The sequence below is a fragment of the Aegilops tauschii genome, chromosome 6, assembly GCF_002575655.3.
Source record: "Aegilops tauschii subsp. strangulata cultivar AL8/78 chromosome 6, Aet v6.0, whole genome shotgun sequence".
NCBI classification, from domain to species: Eukaryota; Viridiplantae; Streptophyta; class Magnoliopsida; order Poales; family Poaceae; genus Aegilops; species Aegilops tauschii.
Window position 1 is genome coordinate 213,192,959 of NC_053040.3, and position 17,832 is coordinate 213,210,790.

General features: G+C 52.0%; 2 protein-coding genes across 2 annotated transcripts; both read right to left on the reverse strand.

Moving 5' to 3' along the window:
- Nucleotides 1-12,711: 12,711 nt before the first annotated feature.
- Nucleotides 12,712-14,371, reverse strand: LOC123494489 (uncharacterized). The gene is made up of 2 exons (XM_073501909.1): nt 14,034-14,371; nt 12,712-13,408 (listed from the first exon to the last, which is right to left on the reverse strand). Exons 1-2 carry the CDS (start codon nt 14,369-14,371, stop codon nt 12,712-12,714), a joined length of 1,035 nt encoding a protein of 344 aa, XP_073358010.1.
- A 239-nt stretch (nt 14,372-14,610) lies between these two features.
- Nucleotides 14,611-17,085, reverse strand: LOC141020589 (uncharacterized). The gene is made up of 2 exons (XM_073501910.1): nt 15,862-17,085; nt 14,611-15,060 (listed from the first exon to the last, which is right to left on the reverse strand). The coding sequence occupies exons 1-2, from the start codon at nt 17,083-17,085 to the stop codon at nt 14,611-14,613; spliced, it is 1,674 nt and encodes a 557-aa protein (XP_073358011.1).
- Nucleotides 17,086-17,832: the final 747 nt, after the last annotated feature.

The window sequence follows — 17,832 nt, forward strand, 5'->3', positions numbered from 1 at the left end:
GTCGATGGCGAGGAACTTCTTCAGTAGGGCCTCCACCAAGTCCATCACGGTGTCGGCAGCAGTTGCACAGTGCTTCTCGTCCACAGGTTGAGGCAGAGCTCCAAGGTCAGCGCCCGAGTCGCTAAGGTGGAGGTGGCTGAAGACGCGTGTCATGGCCGAGGAGGAGAGTGCGCGAGCTTCCCCCTCCACCATGGGGCCGATCCCATTAACGACGTCCTCGAGTGCCGCGACTAGATGAGGAAGTAGCTCGGCGGGGCCTTCCCGTCGATCGCCAACAGCTTCTTCAAGCCCTTCTCATGGAGCTCCTGCAGTGCCTCGCGGGACATTTGTAACACCCACGATGCGGTTATATCTCCCACGTGTCGAGGCACGACTTAGAGGCATAACTGCATTGTGGTTTTGTCGCAAGAAGGGTCATCTTCACACAATCCCATGTAATGAACAAGAATGGGATAAAGAATTGGCTTATAATCGCCACTTCACACAATACATAATTAAATCATACATCATTCAGAGATACACACATAGGTCCGGCTACGGAACCAAAATAAAAGAAGACAACCCAACTACTAGATCCCTGATCGTCCCAACTGGGCACCACTACTGATCAACAAGAAGAGAAACAACACAACGAACATGATCTTCATCGAGCTCCCACTTGAGCCCAGTTGCGTCACCTGCACTGGTATCATCGGCTCCTGCAACTGCTTGGAAGTATCTGTGAGTCACGAGGACTCAGCAATCTCACACCCGCGAGATCAAGACTATTTAAGCATATAGGAAGGAAAGGGTGGTGAGGTGGAGCTGCAGCAAGCACTAAGCATATATGGTGGCTAACATACGCAAATGAGAGCGAGAAGAGAAGCAACGGAACGGTCGTGAAACTAGCAATGATCAAGAAGTGATCCTGAACTCCTACTTACGTCAAACAAAACCCAGAAATAGTGTTCACCTCCCGGACTCCGCCGAGAAGAGACCATCACAGCTACACACGCGGTTGATGCGTTTTAATTAAGGTCAAGTGTCAAGTTCTCTACAACTGGACATTAACAAATTCCCATCTGCCTCATAACCGCGGGCACGGCTTTCGAAAGATAATACCCTGCAGGGGTGTCCCAACTTAGCCCATCATAAGCTCTCACGGTCAACGAAGGATAAACCTTCTCCCAGGAAGACCCGATCAGTCTCGGAATCCCGGTTTACAAGACATTTCAACAATGGTAAAACAAGACCAGCAAAGCCACCCGAATGTGCCGACAAATCCTGATAGGAGCTGCACATATCTCGTTCTCAGGGCACACCGGATGAACACTACGTACAACTAAAACCAGACCTCGAGTATCCCCGAGGTGGCGCTACAAGTGGCTCTAGTTTGGACCAGCACTCAGAGGAACACTGGCCCGGGGGTTTAAAATAAAGATGACCCTTGAGTCTGCAGAACCCAAGGGAAAAAGGCTTAGGTAGGCAAATGGTAAAACCAAGGTTGGGCCTTGCTGGAGGAGTTTTATTCAAAGCGAACTGTCAAGGGGTTCCCATAAATCACCCAACCGCGTAAGGAACGCAAAATCAAGGAACGGAAACTAGGACGGCAAGAGTGGAACAAAACAGCAGGCATAAGGCCGAGCCTTCCACCCCTTACCAAGTATATAGATGCATTAATAATGTAAGAGATATTGTGATATCCCAACATAAATAGAATCCAACATGGGGCAATCTTCATCTTCACCTGCAACTAGCAACGTTATAAGAGGGGTCGAGCAAAAGCGGTAACATAGCCAAACAACGGTTTGCTAGGAAGGGTGACAAAGGTTAGAGGTTCACATGGCAGTATGGGAGGCATGATATAGCAAGTGGTAGGTAGCGCGGCATAGCAATAGAGCGAACAACTAGCAAGCAAAGATAGAAGTGATTTCGAGGGTATGGTCATCTTGCCTGAGATCCCGCAAGGAAGAAGAGCGAGTCCATGAAGAAGACAAACGGATGTAGTCGAACGAATCCTCACAACTTCGGAACGAAACCGAAGCTAACGAGAGAAGCAACCCGGAAAGAAACAAACGACATAGTAAACAACCATCACAGAAACATGGCATGATGCACAATCAAGTATGATGCATGTCGGTTTAATGAGCATGGCATGGCAAAGTGCAACAAACAACACTACAAATTAAGTGGAGCTCAATATGCAACGAGTTGCATATTGACGAAACACCACATTTAATTATTTAGTTCTCTCTCATTTTTGTACCCAACAATATTAAATATTATTAACCATGGCAAGAGGTGAAGCATATGGAAACTACCTATTTAGGCAATTTAAATGAGGCCGGAACAACAAACAATAATTCTGGAAAATCCTCATGCCATTTAGCAATTTTAATGCGAACATCAATTTTAGACATTTTAAATGTTGTTATCATGATGCGAATGACAGATGTAAGTTATATGCAATTTTATGAAAATGTTGACATGAAGATGATTAGGAGCATTTGTCGCCGTGGTGGAAGAAAGGGGTGCCACGGCAACGAATCCGAAAATGATGCCACGGCAACATATCGGTTCCGGCAGCTCACGGAGATACCGGTGCAAAAGAAATGGGCGTGAGCGTGTCGCGCAAGGATGGTGGGGTGCTCCCGGATTCCGGGCTCCCATGGGTTAGTGGTATGGAAACGAGGAACGTGCAAAGACCTCTCTCGGAAACGGTGCAAACACGAGCATCTCATACAACACACATGCATTCGGTCCACGGACGTCGTCTCGGGGTTATACCTTCGAAGCGTGCATTCGGGGCGGAACGCGTTCGAAGTGGAAGTAGTTGTTCACTGGGGCGGTATTAGAAGTAGCGGTACACGCGGAGGTAGTCGAACTTGACGGTTCTGTTACACGGGTCTTCGGCGACGGTAGTGGAAGTAGTGGCACACGTTCGTTTTCGGAGAGGTACTTGACGGGTCCGAGTAACTTAGGGTCGACGGTAGTCGTTCACGTTCATAGTTGCACAAGTTTCCGTAGATGTTCGAGGTCACGGCGAGGAACTCGGCGTTTCGGTGCGGTATAGAGGAAGTAGACGTTCTCGAAACGGTCGTAGTGGAAGTAGTGGTACACGGCGACGGTAGTGGTACACGGTCGTCGTGGTACTTGGCGAGTCCGCGTAGTCGTAGACGTTCCAAGGTACTTGACGCATCAGCAGGTGTAGTCGTACATGTTCGGAGAGGATCTTGGCGCATCCAAAACGAAGCAACACAAAAGGGCTTCCGGTCTTGGTGGTCAACGAAGCGAGGCGAGCGACGAAACAGCAGCAACGAGCCGGCAGACGGACAACATGGCCGTGAGGTGGAAGGGCCCTGGCACGAGACGGTGATGAAGAGGAGGTCGCAGGGAGAGCTGCTGGAGGCGGATGCAGAAGGCCACGGCAGCGGCGGCTACTGGCGCGGTGGGGTCCGAGCGCGGCGTCGGCGAGAGGGAGCTGGCGCGCGACGCATGGTGGTGGTGGTGGGGAGCTCCGGCAACAACAGGCTGCAGGAGGCCGGTCTTGGAGCGTCGGTGACAGGGCGAGGAGCAGGAGACGGCTTAGACGAAGTCGTGGGGGCGCGGGGGCCTGCTCCGTTGAGGCAGAAGGAGGCCGGGGCAGGAGCGGCATGGGTTGGCGAGGTGGTAGCGGGGGCTCCAGACGGCGTGGAGGCGGAGAGGCGTGACGACGACGGTAAGGAAGTTCGCGAGGCAGGGGTGCCGGAGTTGGCCTCCAGTGGCGGCACGGGAGGAAGCTCGCGAGGAGGCAGAGGGAGGACGCGGTGGCTTGAGGAGGCGGACGAGCTCCAGGACGGGCGCGGCTTGAGGTTGCCGCAGGTCTCCGGTGACGGGCGGCGCGACGGAGAGGCTACGCGGGGACGGCACTGCGTCTCTTGCGGCGGCTACAGCAGGAGCTTGGGCGCGGCCATGGCTGAGGGAGCAGAGGAGGGGGCGAAGCAGAAAGGAGCTCCTCTCCCTTCGCTCGATGCGTGCGTGTGTGTGCATGACGGCGCAGGGAGGGACGAGAGGGAGAGATGGGGATCGGGAGAGAGCGGTCGGGCTAGGGTTAGGATTAGATAGGTGGGCTGACCTGCTGGGAGGCCCAATTGGCCAGCTGGGCTTCTCTCTTCTTGATTTACAGAAAATAGAAAGAAAGAATAGAGAGAAAAGAGAAGGTTAGAGAAAGAATTGGCACGGGGTTAATTTTCTCAGACTCAGAAAAATGAGTTTAATCCAAGAAAATAGGAGTGGGCATGGATGCAAGGTTTTGATTCAAAAACATTTGAAATTAATTCAAATGGGTGAATAGGAAGTGGAGGTTTGGAAGCCCCAAAAATGTTGAGAATTTTAGAGGAGCCACAATAAATGGAGAAAGAATTGTTGGCAAAGTTTGAGGCAAGGAATTTAGATAGAAAAATGCATGGAACTTAAACTGCAGGTGTGTTATGGTGATTCCAAAGTTAATGGAATATTTATGATAGCTCCATAATATTGGGGGGATATGTTATAAAGAGAAATCACCATTGTGAATATCCCTCGATTTAAATAGATCGAAGATCCATGCAATTTACTTAGTTGGGTTTTTATGCAAAGATTAATGACATGATGGTATGATGACATGATGCAATGCAAAAATAAAAGAACAAGCACCAAAAGGAACACACGGCAATCACGAAAATAAGGAAGTCTTCTGGAGTGTCGGTCTCGGGGCGTCACAACATTAGCTCAAGGGATTTGAAGGCCACGCGATCTTCAGCAAGAACCTTCGCCTTGACTTCTAGCTGGGCCTTCTCTGCTCCCACCTTCTTCTTTAGCTCCTCCAGGCGGCCACGCTTCGCGGCCTACGCCCACGCCGACTGCTCCATCTCGGTGTCATGATCGGCGACCACGTCCTCCCGAGCCTTCATCTTCTCCTCCCACGCAGCGCGCCGCCGGGCCTCAGCGGTGCACTCGTTGCGCATGATCTCCAGCTCGGCCTCCGCCAACCGGCAGCGCTCCTTGGCAGATTCAGCCTCCTTCAGCGCCACGTCATGGGCAGCTGCTGCCAGGCCGGCAGCCCGCTTGCCTTCCTCGGAGGCCGCTATGGCCTGGCTCCATGCCACCCTGACAGACGTGTCAGATCGCAGCCACCCCAAAATCAACTCCAAGCGCCATGACGCCAGGCGACGGTCAGTGCCTTGAAGGTCGTCCCAGAGCTGGGTCAGTGCGGAAAGAGCCTCCTCTAGAGCGTCAGGCGAAGTGGAATGATCACGGCCCAGTGGCGTGATGGGAGGAGGAGACAGCGTTGGCGCCATGACCTGCGAGTTGGCGGCAACAGAAGAAGCTGGGGCTCCTGAGCCTTCGGGGCCTCAGCTGGCGAGCTGGGGGCAGGTGCCTCCGGAGATGGCTTGGGGAGACCCCCTTCTCCTGAGGTCGGGCCTCCGAATCCCGCGAGGATAACCCGGCCGCCGAGGCGCGAGGGCCGCCACCGTCGTTCCACACCCCTAGAGGAGGCGCGGCCGTGGCAGGCTGCTGAGCCCGAGGGGTCGCGGCAGCCTCCCTCTTCTTCTTCTCCGTCAGCATTGGCCTGGCGGTATAAGGGAGCAGCATCAAGAAACAGCGGCAAGGACAAGAATGAAAGACCAAGGTGGAGCACTTACTGGTCCACGACGGTGTAATCCCTCGGCCTTTTCTGAAGCACCAAGCCCAAAGACTTCGTGGGCTAGGGCACCAACGCGCGAGCCCTAGGGGTAGATGAGGGTGCGACGAATGGGTCCGCGGCAGCACCAGTGGGTGACGAGGCGGAGGCACCGCCTCGGGTGACCAGCGCCGACCTGCCTCTCTTCGGGACCCTAGTCTGCTGCTTCTTCGGAGGGGTGCCCCTGGACCTCGTCGTAACCCCGGCAAGGTGCGTCGACTCCCTCACCAGATGCTCGTCAGCCTCGTCGTCATCAGGGAAGGTGCAGAGGAGATCTGCTACACGCAGAGGAGATGTCTCCCCGCCCCCTCCAGGGTCACTTCTGGGTCCAACCCCTCCTCCTCGCCGGAATCGCCGAAGGACACCACCACCGGGTGCCCGACGGGCACCGGCGGCACAAGCCCGAGCTCGTTGAAGACAGGCATGGCAGCGGCGACCTCTGCCCTGTCCGGGCAGCGATACAGCGGAAGATGGGTATCAGGCGGGTACCCCTGGTCCTCCCCGACCAGAAGGTGGAGGGCCTCGACCAGCTCCTCGTCCGACAAGGCGTCCGGGCTCAGGCAGAGGTCGCCTCCCTCGTCCCCGAGCCTCCACGAGGGGCGCGAGCGCGCCTGGAGCGGTGCTAAGTGCTGCGACAGAAACTCCTTGACGATAATGGCCCCTGTCAGCTTCTCCGCCTTTGGGCCGTCAGGCTTCAGGTCGGCAACAATCTTTTCCAGCACCTGCTTCGCCAGGGGATCGACGAGCTTTGCGCTGAGCCATCCCTCGTGAGGCGAAGGTATCCCCGTCGGCAGTGCCAGCCGAGGGTTGGAGCACTTGGCGTCCATGAGGACCCACTTGCTCCTGAAGCCCTCGGCCTTCTTTCCGGCCCTCGAGATCGCATTGGTCCCGTTGGCCACGATGAAGTTGGCTCATCCTGAGCACTGGCCCTCCGTATTCCGGAGGTAGAAGAAGTGGCGAAGCAGCGCCACGAACGGGGTCACCCCCACGAATGCCTCACAATAGAAGGCAAAGATCGACAGGAGGACTGAGTTAGGATGAAGATGAAGGGTGTGCAGATTGTAGTGGCTGAGGATGGCGTAGAAGAAGTCTGAGAAAGGAGGGACCAGCCCGCGACGACGCTGTTCATCAAGAGAGGATAGAAGGTACTGCTTGAGGCCTCCGGCTCGGCGGAGCCAGCCCAGAGCACGGTCTTTCCCCCCTCATTGGTGGCAAGATTCTTCTGCGAAACTGTGGGCACGCTCAGGGAAGGCTCATACCAGGAAGGCGAGCACGCGCCCTTCGCCTTGTCGGACGCAATCGGCCGGGAGCTCGGAGAGAAGTTCAGACAGATCTGGAGTCTTTTGGGGCGAGAAGAGGAAGGGGATCTGGAGCAAGACGAAGGAAGGCAATGAAGGCTCTGCAGCATATGCCAGCCTTTTGTCAGTCGAGGATAGTTGCCTAGGCAGCGTGGGGAAGCGGAGGCGCCCACGTCCCGTCAATCGCCACGCGTCAATCAAGACTGCAGGCGGTTGGGGCCCGTAGTGCTCCGCACATGCCCTTTGGCTTGGCCTCGAAACCAAGTTCGAGCGCGCCTTGGGCCCAGGGGCTACTGTGGGCGTCTTGGGAACGGGGGTGCCCAGACATGCCTGCCTGCGGCCCACGGCGTGGCTCCACCAACGGCCCGTTGTGGCCCAGCTACGGCAGCAACTACTCAAGACCCTCGCGAGGGGCCAAGACTCGTGTGGCGGACGACACAAAGACCTCCCTGGGGGTGGCCTCACTAAGATGGCTCCCGAGGAGCGGAGATATCTATCGAAGGGGCACCTTGCGAGTTCGCATGACGTGAGCCATGAAGACCAAGGCCAGGCGGGCGCCAGCGGGCGCAGTGTGCCAGTTTCCTCTTTGGTGCTAAAGAGGCAAGCGCAGGCGAGGAGTCCCTAGGCATCAGGCAAAGGTTTCCATATCGGTGCAACAAGACCAAGACCAGCAGGATGGCAGGATGGAGGTCACCGCGGAGCCCACACCAGCGTCACCACCAAAGCCTTTGGCAGGCGAAGACTACTTTTGTCAGGATAGCTTGTAGTAGTTGTCTCCCTTCAAAATTGGCCGTTGTGGGATCCCTTCCCGCCTACATTTGGGGAGGACCAGGGCCTCTATAAATAGGAATAGCCACCACCATAGGAGGGGGTCTCGAACTCACCTTGGATTGGATCCATTCCATCCTCACATCCACCAGCACCGCATCAAGACGTCGCCCTCGCAGCAAGACACGCGGCCCCGCTGCGTGACCCACCATGCAGGGCGCCCGCGCTTGAAGAAGGAAGCTACCAAGAGGTCCCTCGGTCGCAAGAAGATGCTCCTGCACTCCCAACAACACCGCGTCAAGACCGTGCGCCGCCCGCTGTGGCATTGCGTGGGTACCAAGACCTGGCTCCACCTCCATGACAGGCTCCAGTGATCACAGCAGGCTGCCGCACCTTCACCCTCGAGCTGCGCAGCGTTGTCTGGCCCGGCAAGTTCAAGCCCGACCTGCCTCCGTGCTACGACGACACCCCGACCCTGTTGAGTTCTTGCAGCCCTACGAGCTGAGCATCAAGGCAGCCAACGGCGACGAGAAAGTTATGGCGAACTGGTTTCCCATGGCACTCAAAGACGGCGCACGCTCGTGGCTCTTGAACCTGCCCGTGGGATCGATCTCCTCCTGGGGAGAGATGTGCGAGCACTTCGTCGCCAACTTCCAAGGCACTCGTGTGGGGACCCCGACTCAAAAGTAGTGATCACCGAATGCACGCGTACAGTGATCCCAGAGATCAATGCTCATTGAATACACAGAAGCTGAATAACAAGAGTCTTACATCCATACATATCGTCTTACACAAATTATGACCATTATGGTCAAGTCTTACATAGATAAAGCCACAAGGGCTGAATACCAAATAAACGTAAGCAGCGGAAATCTTCGTCGATAAGTAGAACCCATGCCATCTGCCTTAACCCTACAGGCATTCTGACTGGGAAACGTCCTAGTTCGCTTGTTCGTCTCCAAAGAACTCTTCTTCGAACTCCCGTTCTTCCATGCCTGGCCAATTAAATAACCAGTGGCAAGCCAATGAGTACTTTGAATGTACTCGCAAGCAACACATGTTTTGGCTCAAGATACAACAATGCACGACATAGGTAAATTTTTGTAGAAAGCTAATTTTGTTGTGCTATGACATGTTCAATAACTGGTAAATCATGCATCATATGAATTCAAGTAACCATAGGGACTGGTTACAGATATCAACATAAAGGTTGTGGGCTCCAACCCAACTCATCATTGTCAAGTCCTTTGACTTGACCCAAGTACTTCTTCCCACACACACTGGTTTGTAAACAAGTGGACGTAGCCCAAGAGCGGTTACCCAACTGTCCTTGACCATGGACACGGCTATTCGAATAGTTTTACACTCTGCAGAGGTTGCACACTTTACCCACAAGATCCGGGGAACTTCCATGTCATCCACGACCCGCGGTACCTCAAGTACCCGGGGTAAGCACCCGATCACTATCTTTCCTTAGACGACACTAACATAGAGTCCACTCGATTAGTAGTAACCCCCGTGCCCTACATTTCACAACTTAAAATTGTGGAGCCTCGCTCCCATATTCATCACATACCACTGGCACGAGATACCAACGGTGTGTCCGGTGCCCCATAAAAATGTTCTTGGCCGCCCTACCTGGCACGACCCCGTCCCGAGAGAGCAACAACTCTCCCGTCACTAGTAATGCGGGCACCATGCTAGTATCGGCCTAGGTAATCAATAATGCCCTTTCCCATATAAGGGTAGAGTGGTCGTGCATGTAAGGTTGGAATAACGGTCGCAACTTAAACCAATCCGTTTTGAAAACAACACACACACTTGCCTCGGTACACCACTTCATCATCAAGTGGTTGCCCAACTCATTATCTCCCTCGGGCATAAGTGGCACCCGATGGGGTTTTCGAAAAGTTTTTGAAAACAATCTTGCTTCCATCACCATGCATATACTCATCCCCTTTTGCGTAGCAACTACTTTAGCACCCTATCTACTCCCACTGGCATAACCCTCATAGAAATGTAGGGTCATGCATCATGCAAGTGTCAACGAGAAAAAGCAACGGAGGCAAAACACCTCAAGTGGTCACCATTTTATCATGGCTTCGTTGCAAGCAACAAAAGTGCCATATGACATGCATAAAAAGGGTTTCTTAGACATGGTCAAAGGGCTGCTTGCCTGGCTCAGAAAAGTCTTCTAGGTCTTCAAAGTCTTCTGGTCCAACTCCTTCGTCAGCAACGCAATCTATCGTCGCAAAATAATAACGAGAAAAATAAGGCAATAATAAAACAGAAAAACAAAAGTGCTTAGAAAAATGTCAACTCATTTTTGTTAAATACTAGGGTAAAAACTAAGAAGGGGAAAATTCCTAGTTTTTGGATTTGGAGTGGCAGAATAGGAGAAACTGATTTTCAGAGGGGTTTAAATATATCCAAATTTGAATTTGAATATGAACAGTACATAAAAGTTGTTTGGACATGAGTGAAAGTTATACCATTAAATAGGTGGGATTTTTAGAAAAATATGGGAGTTGGAATTATTGCATTTGGATGAATATTTAATCCTGTGGAATTTTTGGAAAATTGACAGAAAAGAAAAGGAAAAAGGGGCATTGTGCCTACTGGGCCAGAACGGCCACAGGGCAGCGGCCCAGCTAGCGAGGCGGTCCAGCTGAGCCAACGCGCGCGCGCGCTCCAGGTTTAAACCTGTTGGGCGGGGCCCACGCGTCAGCGAGAGAGAGAGGGCCGATGTAGGGGAGAGGCTGACAGGCGGGGCTCGCCTGTCATCCCTAACCCTGCGACAGAGGGCTGGCGAGCTCACCGGCGATGATGCAGGGCACGGTGAGGCGAGAGGAGGACAGGGTTGGACTCAGCGCCAGAGTCGCCGTTCGGGTAGAGGTGGTTGCGGTCGCCAGGGTGGCCTGGTTCGCCAGCGACGAGGTTCGCGGTGGAGGAGCATCGGGCGTCGATGGTTCCGGTCGTTTCCGACTTCAAAACGAGCGGGAACGAGGGGGGAAACGGTCAGTAGAGTGCGGGGGTTCCAGATCGGGGCTTAGGCGCAGCGGGGAGAGCTTCTACCGTGCGGACGACGGCGAGCCTCCGCGGCGGAGCTCGAGCTCGAGAGCTTCTGGAGAGGAGCGGGCGGTGTAGGGGGTGACTAGGGAGTGGGAGAGCGAGTGGTGAGGAGAGCAGGGCTCAGGGAGGCCCTTAAATAGGCGGGCGGCGGTCCACCGAGGAGGTGTGCGCCGGCGAGCCTGTTGCGGTCGAAGCGCGTCACAGGGGCTCGTCGGCTCGTGTCTGAGGCATTCGTGGGGTTGGTCCAGAGCGAGGGAGAGTAGAGATAGGGAGCAGGGGGGCCAGAGTCTCCGCACGTGCAAGCATGCTCGCTGGGGCGCTCGGGCGGCCGGCGCGCGTGCGAGCTGGGGCGAGAGGAGGGAGAAGGAGGAGGGGGACAGAGGCGTGGCGTGTCACAGACGTCGAGGCGCATCGTCGGGCGCGCTGGGGAGGCCCGAGGTGGCCGGAGGCGGTTGGAAGGGGGCGGCTACAGTGCCTGGCCGCACTGTAGCGCGCTCCGGAGCGCCCAAATGGCTTGGCATGCCATTATCTAAGCAGTGTGGGCGCCCCCAAGCATGTCGAGAAGGTCTAGGAGGGAGTAAAGAAATGGGGAGGGCCTTTGGATGCCCTGGGTGACCACTGGAGTGAGGAGGGAGGTTGAGGGAGAGAGAGAAGCTATTGTCCAGGGAGGTAAATGGGGGTGTTTCACCCCTCAATCATTGAGCAATGGCCAGGGGAAAGTTACTTGGGGTAGAAGAGGGTCAGGAGAAGCTGTGGTACAAAGTTGAGCCCATGGAGATTAGTGGAAGAGGTCAAAAATGGCATTTTGGAAAAGTGTCATAAGGTGTTTGATAATGGTTTGGGCAAGTAGATGATTTCCATTTGCCATGAGACTCCACAGGGTGAAATGACACATATAATTAGGGCCTTCCACCAATTTGGAGCTTATTTGGGCAAAGTTGCCAATGCAACTTTTGTAAACCCTAGAAATTAGCAGAAATGAACTTGTGTAGATCTAGTTGAGAAAATCACTTCCCCTTGATGCACCACTTGGTGTATTGGCCTCATTTGGTCATGTGAACATGCTCACAAAAGTTGGGGTCAAGGAGAGAATGTTGGTAGTACAAAGTTGTTCAAATTTGATTCTGGTCAGAGAGGGTTTTGGGGCATTTTGGTGAGCCAAAATGACCTTGACTAATATGAGGCTTTGCAAGGTGATCACAATATGCATTTGTGACTTGCTGTATTTTCCTTGGATTTTTATGAAAATATTTCCTGCAGAAATATTTCAAATCCTTGAAATGGGCAGAAATGGTTTTGGGAGGTTTTCTCCAATATTTTTAACATGACCATGTGTTGAAACTCTTATATATGGAAAAAATATGTCCACTGAGTTTCCCTAATTTTTGTCAAATATTTTTGAAACAATAAAATAATTTTTCCCTATTAAAGACCATTTCTGGCCTTAAGAAAAAGCTTTTAAATAAAAGAGGAAAATAACTTTTAAAATTATATTTTTGTGGTTTATGGGAATCCTATATCTAATAGGTTTCAAATATACTCTTTGAAATATTTTTCATACCCCAAATCAAGTACTTGTAGTGCAAACCTCAATTCAGGGGTTTTTGGAAAACTAATTTTTGAAAATACTATTTGGCCAAATTATTTTTGTAAGAAAATACTATATTGCACTATACCCATGGCATGATCATTGGGCAGAAGTTTGGAGCAAGGAGATGAAGTGCAGAAGGTGGAGTAGTTGACTTTAAAGAGCTCTTGAAAAACCACACAGAGAAAACCAACTCCAAAATAAAAGCCAAATAATGCAAAAGTTTTTGTTGGTCCAAATTTCATGCTTTAAGAATGCAAATGACATGTTACAAGAATCTCGTCCCCGAGATTCCAAACTAGGCTTTAAAAGAGATCGGGAAATTCGGATCTAAGGTAGTCTTCACTTTCCCAGGTTGCTTCTGCTTCAGTATGGTTGCTCCACTTGACCTTGAAGTACTTGATGGTGCGGCTTCGAGTGCATCGCTCAGCCTCATCCAAAATGCATATGGGCCTCTCACGGTAAGTAAAATCACGCTGAAGGTCAATGGCTTGGTGATCGACGTCCTTATAAAGATCAGGCTTGTCTGGAACTTCGAGACACTTCCGGAGTTGTGACACGTGGAATACGTTGTGCACATCGGATAGTTCAGGTGGCAGTTCCAACTGGTAAGCCACTTCTCCTCGCCGTTCAGTGACCTTGAAGGGGCCGATGTATCTTGGTGCGAGGTTTCCTTTGACATGGAAGCGCTGGGTTCCCTTGAGAGGTGTGACCCGGAGATAGACATGGTCTCCAACTCGGAAAGTCATGTCTCTACGACGTGAGTCAGCGTAGCTCTTCTGCCTTGACTTGGCAGTCTTCAAACGCTCTCTGACAAGCTGGACTTGCTCTTCTGCTTCATGGAGGATATCAGGCCCAAAGACTAGTCCTTTTCCGGTCTCTGACCAATTGAGGGGTGTGCGACACTTACGTCCGTACAACACCTCAAATGGTGCCATCTGGAGGCTTGACTGATAACTATTGTTGTAGGAGAACTCGGTGAAAGGGAGGCAATCTTCCCACCTAGCTCCATATGCAGACACAGGGTCGGAGCATGTCTTCGAGTATCTAATTCACTCATTCTGTCTGACCTCCAGTCTGTGGGTGGAAAGCAGTGCTGAAGGACAACTTGGTCCCCATGGCCTCTTGGAACTTCTTCCAGAACCTTGAGGTAAACTGGGTTCCTCGATCTGACACAATCTCCTTGGGAACACCATGAAGGCTTACGATTCTATTGATGTAGAGGCTGGCCAGCTGGTTTCCCTTGTAAGTTGTTTTGACAGGAATGAAATGGGCTACTTTGGTCAAATGGTCGACTATGACCCAGATGGAGTCATGTCCCTTATTTGACCTGGGTAATCAAGTGATGAAGTCCATTCCGACCTTATCCCATTTCCATTCAGGCACCTTGAGAGGTTGTAACAATCCAGCGGGTCGCTGATGTTCAGCTTTGACCCTTTGGCATATGTCACAGTTAGCGACGAAAGTGGCTATCTCTCTCTTCATGCCATGCCACCAGAATCTTTCTTTTAAGTCTTCATACATCTTGGTTCCTCCGGGGTGGATGGAATATGGGGTGTCATGAGCTTCATGCAAGATCAAATTCTTGAGCTCAATCTTATTGGGTACGCAAATGCGATTCCCAAACCACACAATTCCTTGCTCATCCTCTGAGAATCCTGGGGCCTTGCCTGCCTTGATCTTCCTCTTGATGCCTTCAATACTCTCGTGTCCCTTCTGAGCTTCCTTAATATCATCCTTCAAGGTAGGCCTAACTTCGAGGTTGGCCAAGAATCCTGGTGCAACCAGTTCCATCCCGAAGCTTTCAAGTTCTTCATGCAAGGCGGGTAGCCTTTCCTTAATCATAGCGTTCAAGGAACAAGCCTTTCTGCTTAATGCATCTGCTACCACGTTAGCCTTCCCAGTGTGGTATTGAACACTGAGGTCATAATCCTTGATCAACTCTAGCCACCTTCTCTGCCTCATGTTCAATTCCTTCTGAGTGAAAATATACTTCAGACTTTTGTGATCCGTGTATATCTCACACCGCTTCCCTAGGAGGTAATGTCGCCATATTTTCAGGGCATGAACTACAGCTACCAACTCGAGGTCATGAGTAGCATAGTTCTCTTCATGAGGCCGTAGTTGCCTTGAAAGGTAAGCTACGACTCTGCCCTCTTGCATCAGAACACCTCCCAGTCCGGTTCTTGACGCATCACAATATATCACAAATTCCTTGTGTATATCTGGTGTGGCCAGAACTGGGCGGTGGTCAGTCTCTTCTTCAGCTCCTGGAAGCTTTCTTCGCACTTCGGCATCCATTCGGACTTCTTGTCCTTCTTCAAGAGCTGGGTCATGGGTCGGGCAATGCTTGAGAATCCTTCAACGAACTTGAAGTAATATCCAGCGAGTCCGAGGAAGCTTCTGACTTCCTTCACATTGCTCGGGGTTTGCCATTCAGTCGCGGCTTGAATCTTGGTGGGATCCACTGACAATCCTTCGGCAGTCAATTTATGACCCAAGAATCCAACCTCATGCAGCCAAAATTCGCACTTGTTGAACTTGGCGTACAGTTGGTGCTCTCGAAGCTTGTCTAGGACCATCCTCAAGTGTTGCTCGTGCTCTTCTTCCGTCTTCGATAAGACAAGAATGTCATCAATGAAGACGACGACAAACTTGTCCAAATATTACATGAAGAACTTATTCATGAGATACATGCAGTAAGCTGGGGCATTGGTCAATCCAAAGGACATGACCGTGCACTCATACAGGCCATATCTGGTTACAAATGCCGTCTTCGGAATATCTTGGGGTCTGATTTTTAGCTGGTAGTACCCAGATCTGAGGTCGATCTTGGAGAACACCTTGGCCCCATTGAGTTGATCAAACATATCTTCAATCTTGGGAAGTGGCTACTTGTTCTTGATTGTAACTTCATTAAGGGAGCGGTAGTCAATGCACAAGCAGATGGTACCGTCCTTCTTTGCCACAAACAGAACAGGTGATCCCCAAGGGGAGGCACTAGGGGGGATAAATCCCTTCCTCAACTGCTCTTCCAGTTGCTTCTTCAACTCTGCTAATTCTTCCGATCCCATTCTATAAGGCTTCTCATAGATGGGTCCTGCTCCGGGTATGAGCTCGATGATGAACTCAATGTCTCGGTCAGGAGGCATTCCCAGTAGCTCATCAGGAAAGACATCGGGGTATTCGCATAGTACTGACACTTGCTCCAATCAAACTTCTGATAGACAGTTGACTTGGGCGCCTTGAGCAGAGGAGGGGTTGGGAGCAAACTTAACTTCGACTCCTTGGTCATTGGTCACAGTGATAGTCCGATTGGCGCAATCTAACAAGCCTTGGTGCTTGATGAGCCAATTCATTCCTAAGATCACATCGAAGCCTTGTGATCTTAAGACGATAAGGTCTGCTAGGATGTCTACCCCATTAATGACAATTCTGACTCCCTTACAACCTACCTTGGCTCTCATCTCTAGTCCGGGGGTTTGTACCACCATAGGGTTATTCAGGGGTGTAGGGGTCATGCCACTTTTTAATGCAAACTCTTGGGTGACAAATGAATGCGTGGCTCCAGAATCAAACAAGACAGTTGCAGGTGCTGAGTTAACAAGGAACGTACCCAGTACGACGTCCTGGTCTTCCTGGGCTTCTTCTGCAGTGACATTATTCACACGACCCTTGCCATTGTTGGGCGGGTTGCGGGGAGCTTGGTTCCTTGGTGGCATTCCGCGGCCTTGTCCTTGGTTCTGCGCATTGGGGCGCAGGGCGTCGGGCTTCTTGTTGTGGCAATTCTTGGAGTAGTGTACTGGCTGACCACATCCAAAGCAAGTGACTTGATTGGGGTTGCTGCTCTTGCCGACATTGTTATTGGGGTTGTTGTAAGCTGGCCTGGGGTTGGCATACTGCTGAGGCTGATAGTTGGTGCGAGGCGCAGGGGCTCTTGGCTGCTGATAGGTTGGCTTGACCGGGGCTGGCTGCCACGAGCGAGGCTTCTGGTTACTGGAGCTACCCTTGCTGATCATCGTGCGCTTACGAGTATCGTCCAAAGCACGTCGCTTGTCCTCAAGCATGAGTGCCCTGTTCACCAGATCAGGAAAGGATGGGCAGTCACACACAACAAGCGAGTACTGCAGAGTCTGGTTAAGGCCTTCCATGAAGCGCTCTCTTTTGGCAGCATCAGTGTTGACATCTTCAGGAGCATACCTTGACAGAACACTGAACTTCTGCATGTACTCCTTGACAGTGCTACTACCTTGCTTCAGGGCTCGGAATTGACGCTTCTTGATGGCCATGATTCCGGAAGGAATGTGGGCCTTGTGGAATTCTGCCTTGAAGTCATTCCAAGTGATGTTTTGCTCAGCATGAATGGCCTTGAATCCATCCCACCAAGCTCTGGCAGTTCCCCCAAGACAGTGAGCAGCATACGCCACCTTCTCCCCGTCCTCAGTGCATCCGACTAGTTCCAACAGATCCTCAATGGTGCGGACCCAGTCGTCTGCATCCAAGGGTTCAGCAGGCTCGATGAAGGTGGGTGGTGCATGCTTCTTGAACTCCGCGAACGTGGAACGTCCATTGGCGTTCCCCGCCGGCTGGCGATTGACAGCTTGAGCAATCATCTGGAGGGCTGTAGTGTTGGCTTGGCATTCCTCTCGGAAGGCTTGGAGAAGCTGAGCCATGTACATGTTTGGAGGCGGTGGCGGTGGTGGAGCTTGTCCTTGGGTTTGGTCCTGACTGGCTCCTGCTCCGGCTTCTTGCTGCTGGGTAGAGGTACCAGTACGTGTTACAACAGGCATCCTGTTGGAGCGATCAAGGTCTCATGATTGGGAAAGATGAGGGAAAGAAATATTGATGGGATGCCTAGTAAAGGGGTCGGTATGACACTAATTGTTTTCATGCAAGGGCCAAAAGGCCAAACACATTCATTAAAATCAAAATGGGTGATGTAGTCGCTTACAAGTTCCCGAAGGAAAGTACGACGTTCATCAAACACATCAAAAACAAACACAACACTACATGGTTTCATATGAACCATTACAAGGACTCAACTTCGCATAGGGGGTACACGACCTATCCTGCCGTAGGGGTTACGAACTGGCATATCTGAGTTGCGAATGATGCCTAATGGTGGAATGCTCGGTCGCGTAGTCTGGCTCTTCCGGGTCTTCCTCCTCGTCATCAGTAGCATGACTTCCTTCATTGCTCGAAGGGGTGGGGGAGTGGAGGAGCTCAACACGGCGTTGCTTTGCCGGTGGTGTGAAGAGCTTGCGGTAATCCCTTGCGCTCATGTGGTGCTGATGTGGTGGTTCTCCATCCTTTGGGGGTCTTCCGCCTCGGTATGCGATTGCGGGCTGTCCAGGGGGAGCACCTTCCTTCTTGATCCTATCTGTCTTCCCTTGTGCTTGGAGAAGAAGTGCCTTGGTCTCGTGAAG

Excerpts from the sequence above, each read along its gene's own strand:
- LOC141020589 (XM_073501910.1), bottom strand. The coding sequence starts at position 17,085 with ATGTACATGGCTCAGCTTCTCCAAGCCTTCCGAGAGGAATGCCAAGCC. Across the intron at positions 15,061-15,861 it reads GACTAGAGATGAGAGCCAAG|TTTGTCGTCGTCTTCATTGA; the intron begins GTAGGTTGTAAG and ends TATTTGGACAAG.
- LOC123494489 (XM_073501909.1), bottom strand. The coding sequence starts at position 14,371 with ATGAGGCAGAGAAGGTGGCTAGAGTTGATCAAGGATTATGACCTCAGT. Across the intron at positions 13,409-14,033 it reads GATGAGCAAGGAATTGTGTG|GTGGGAAGATTGCCTCCCTT; the intron begins GTTTGGGAATCG and ends ATATGGAGCTAG.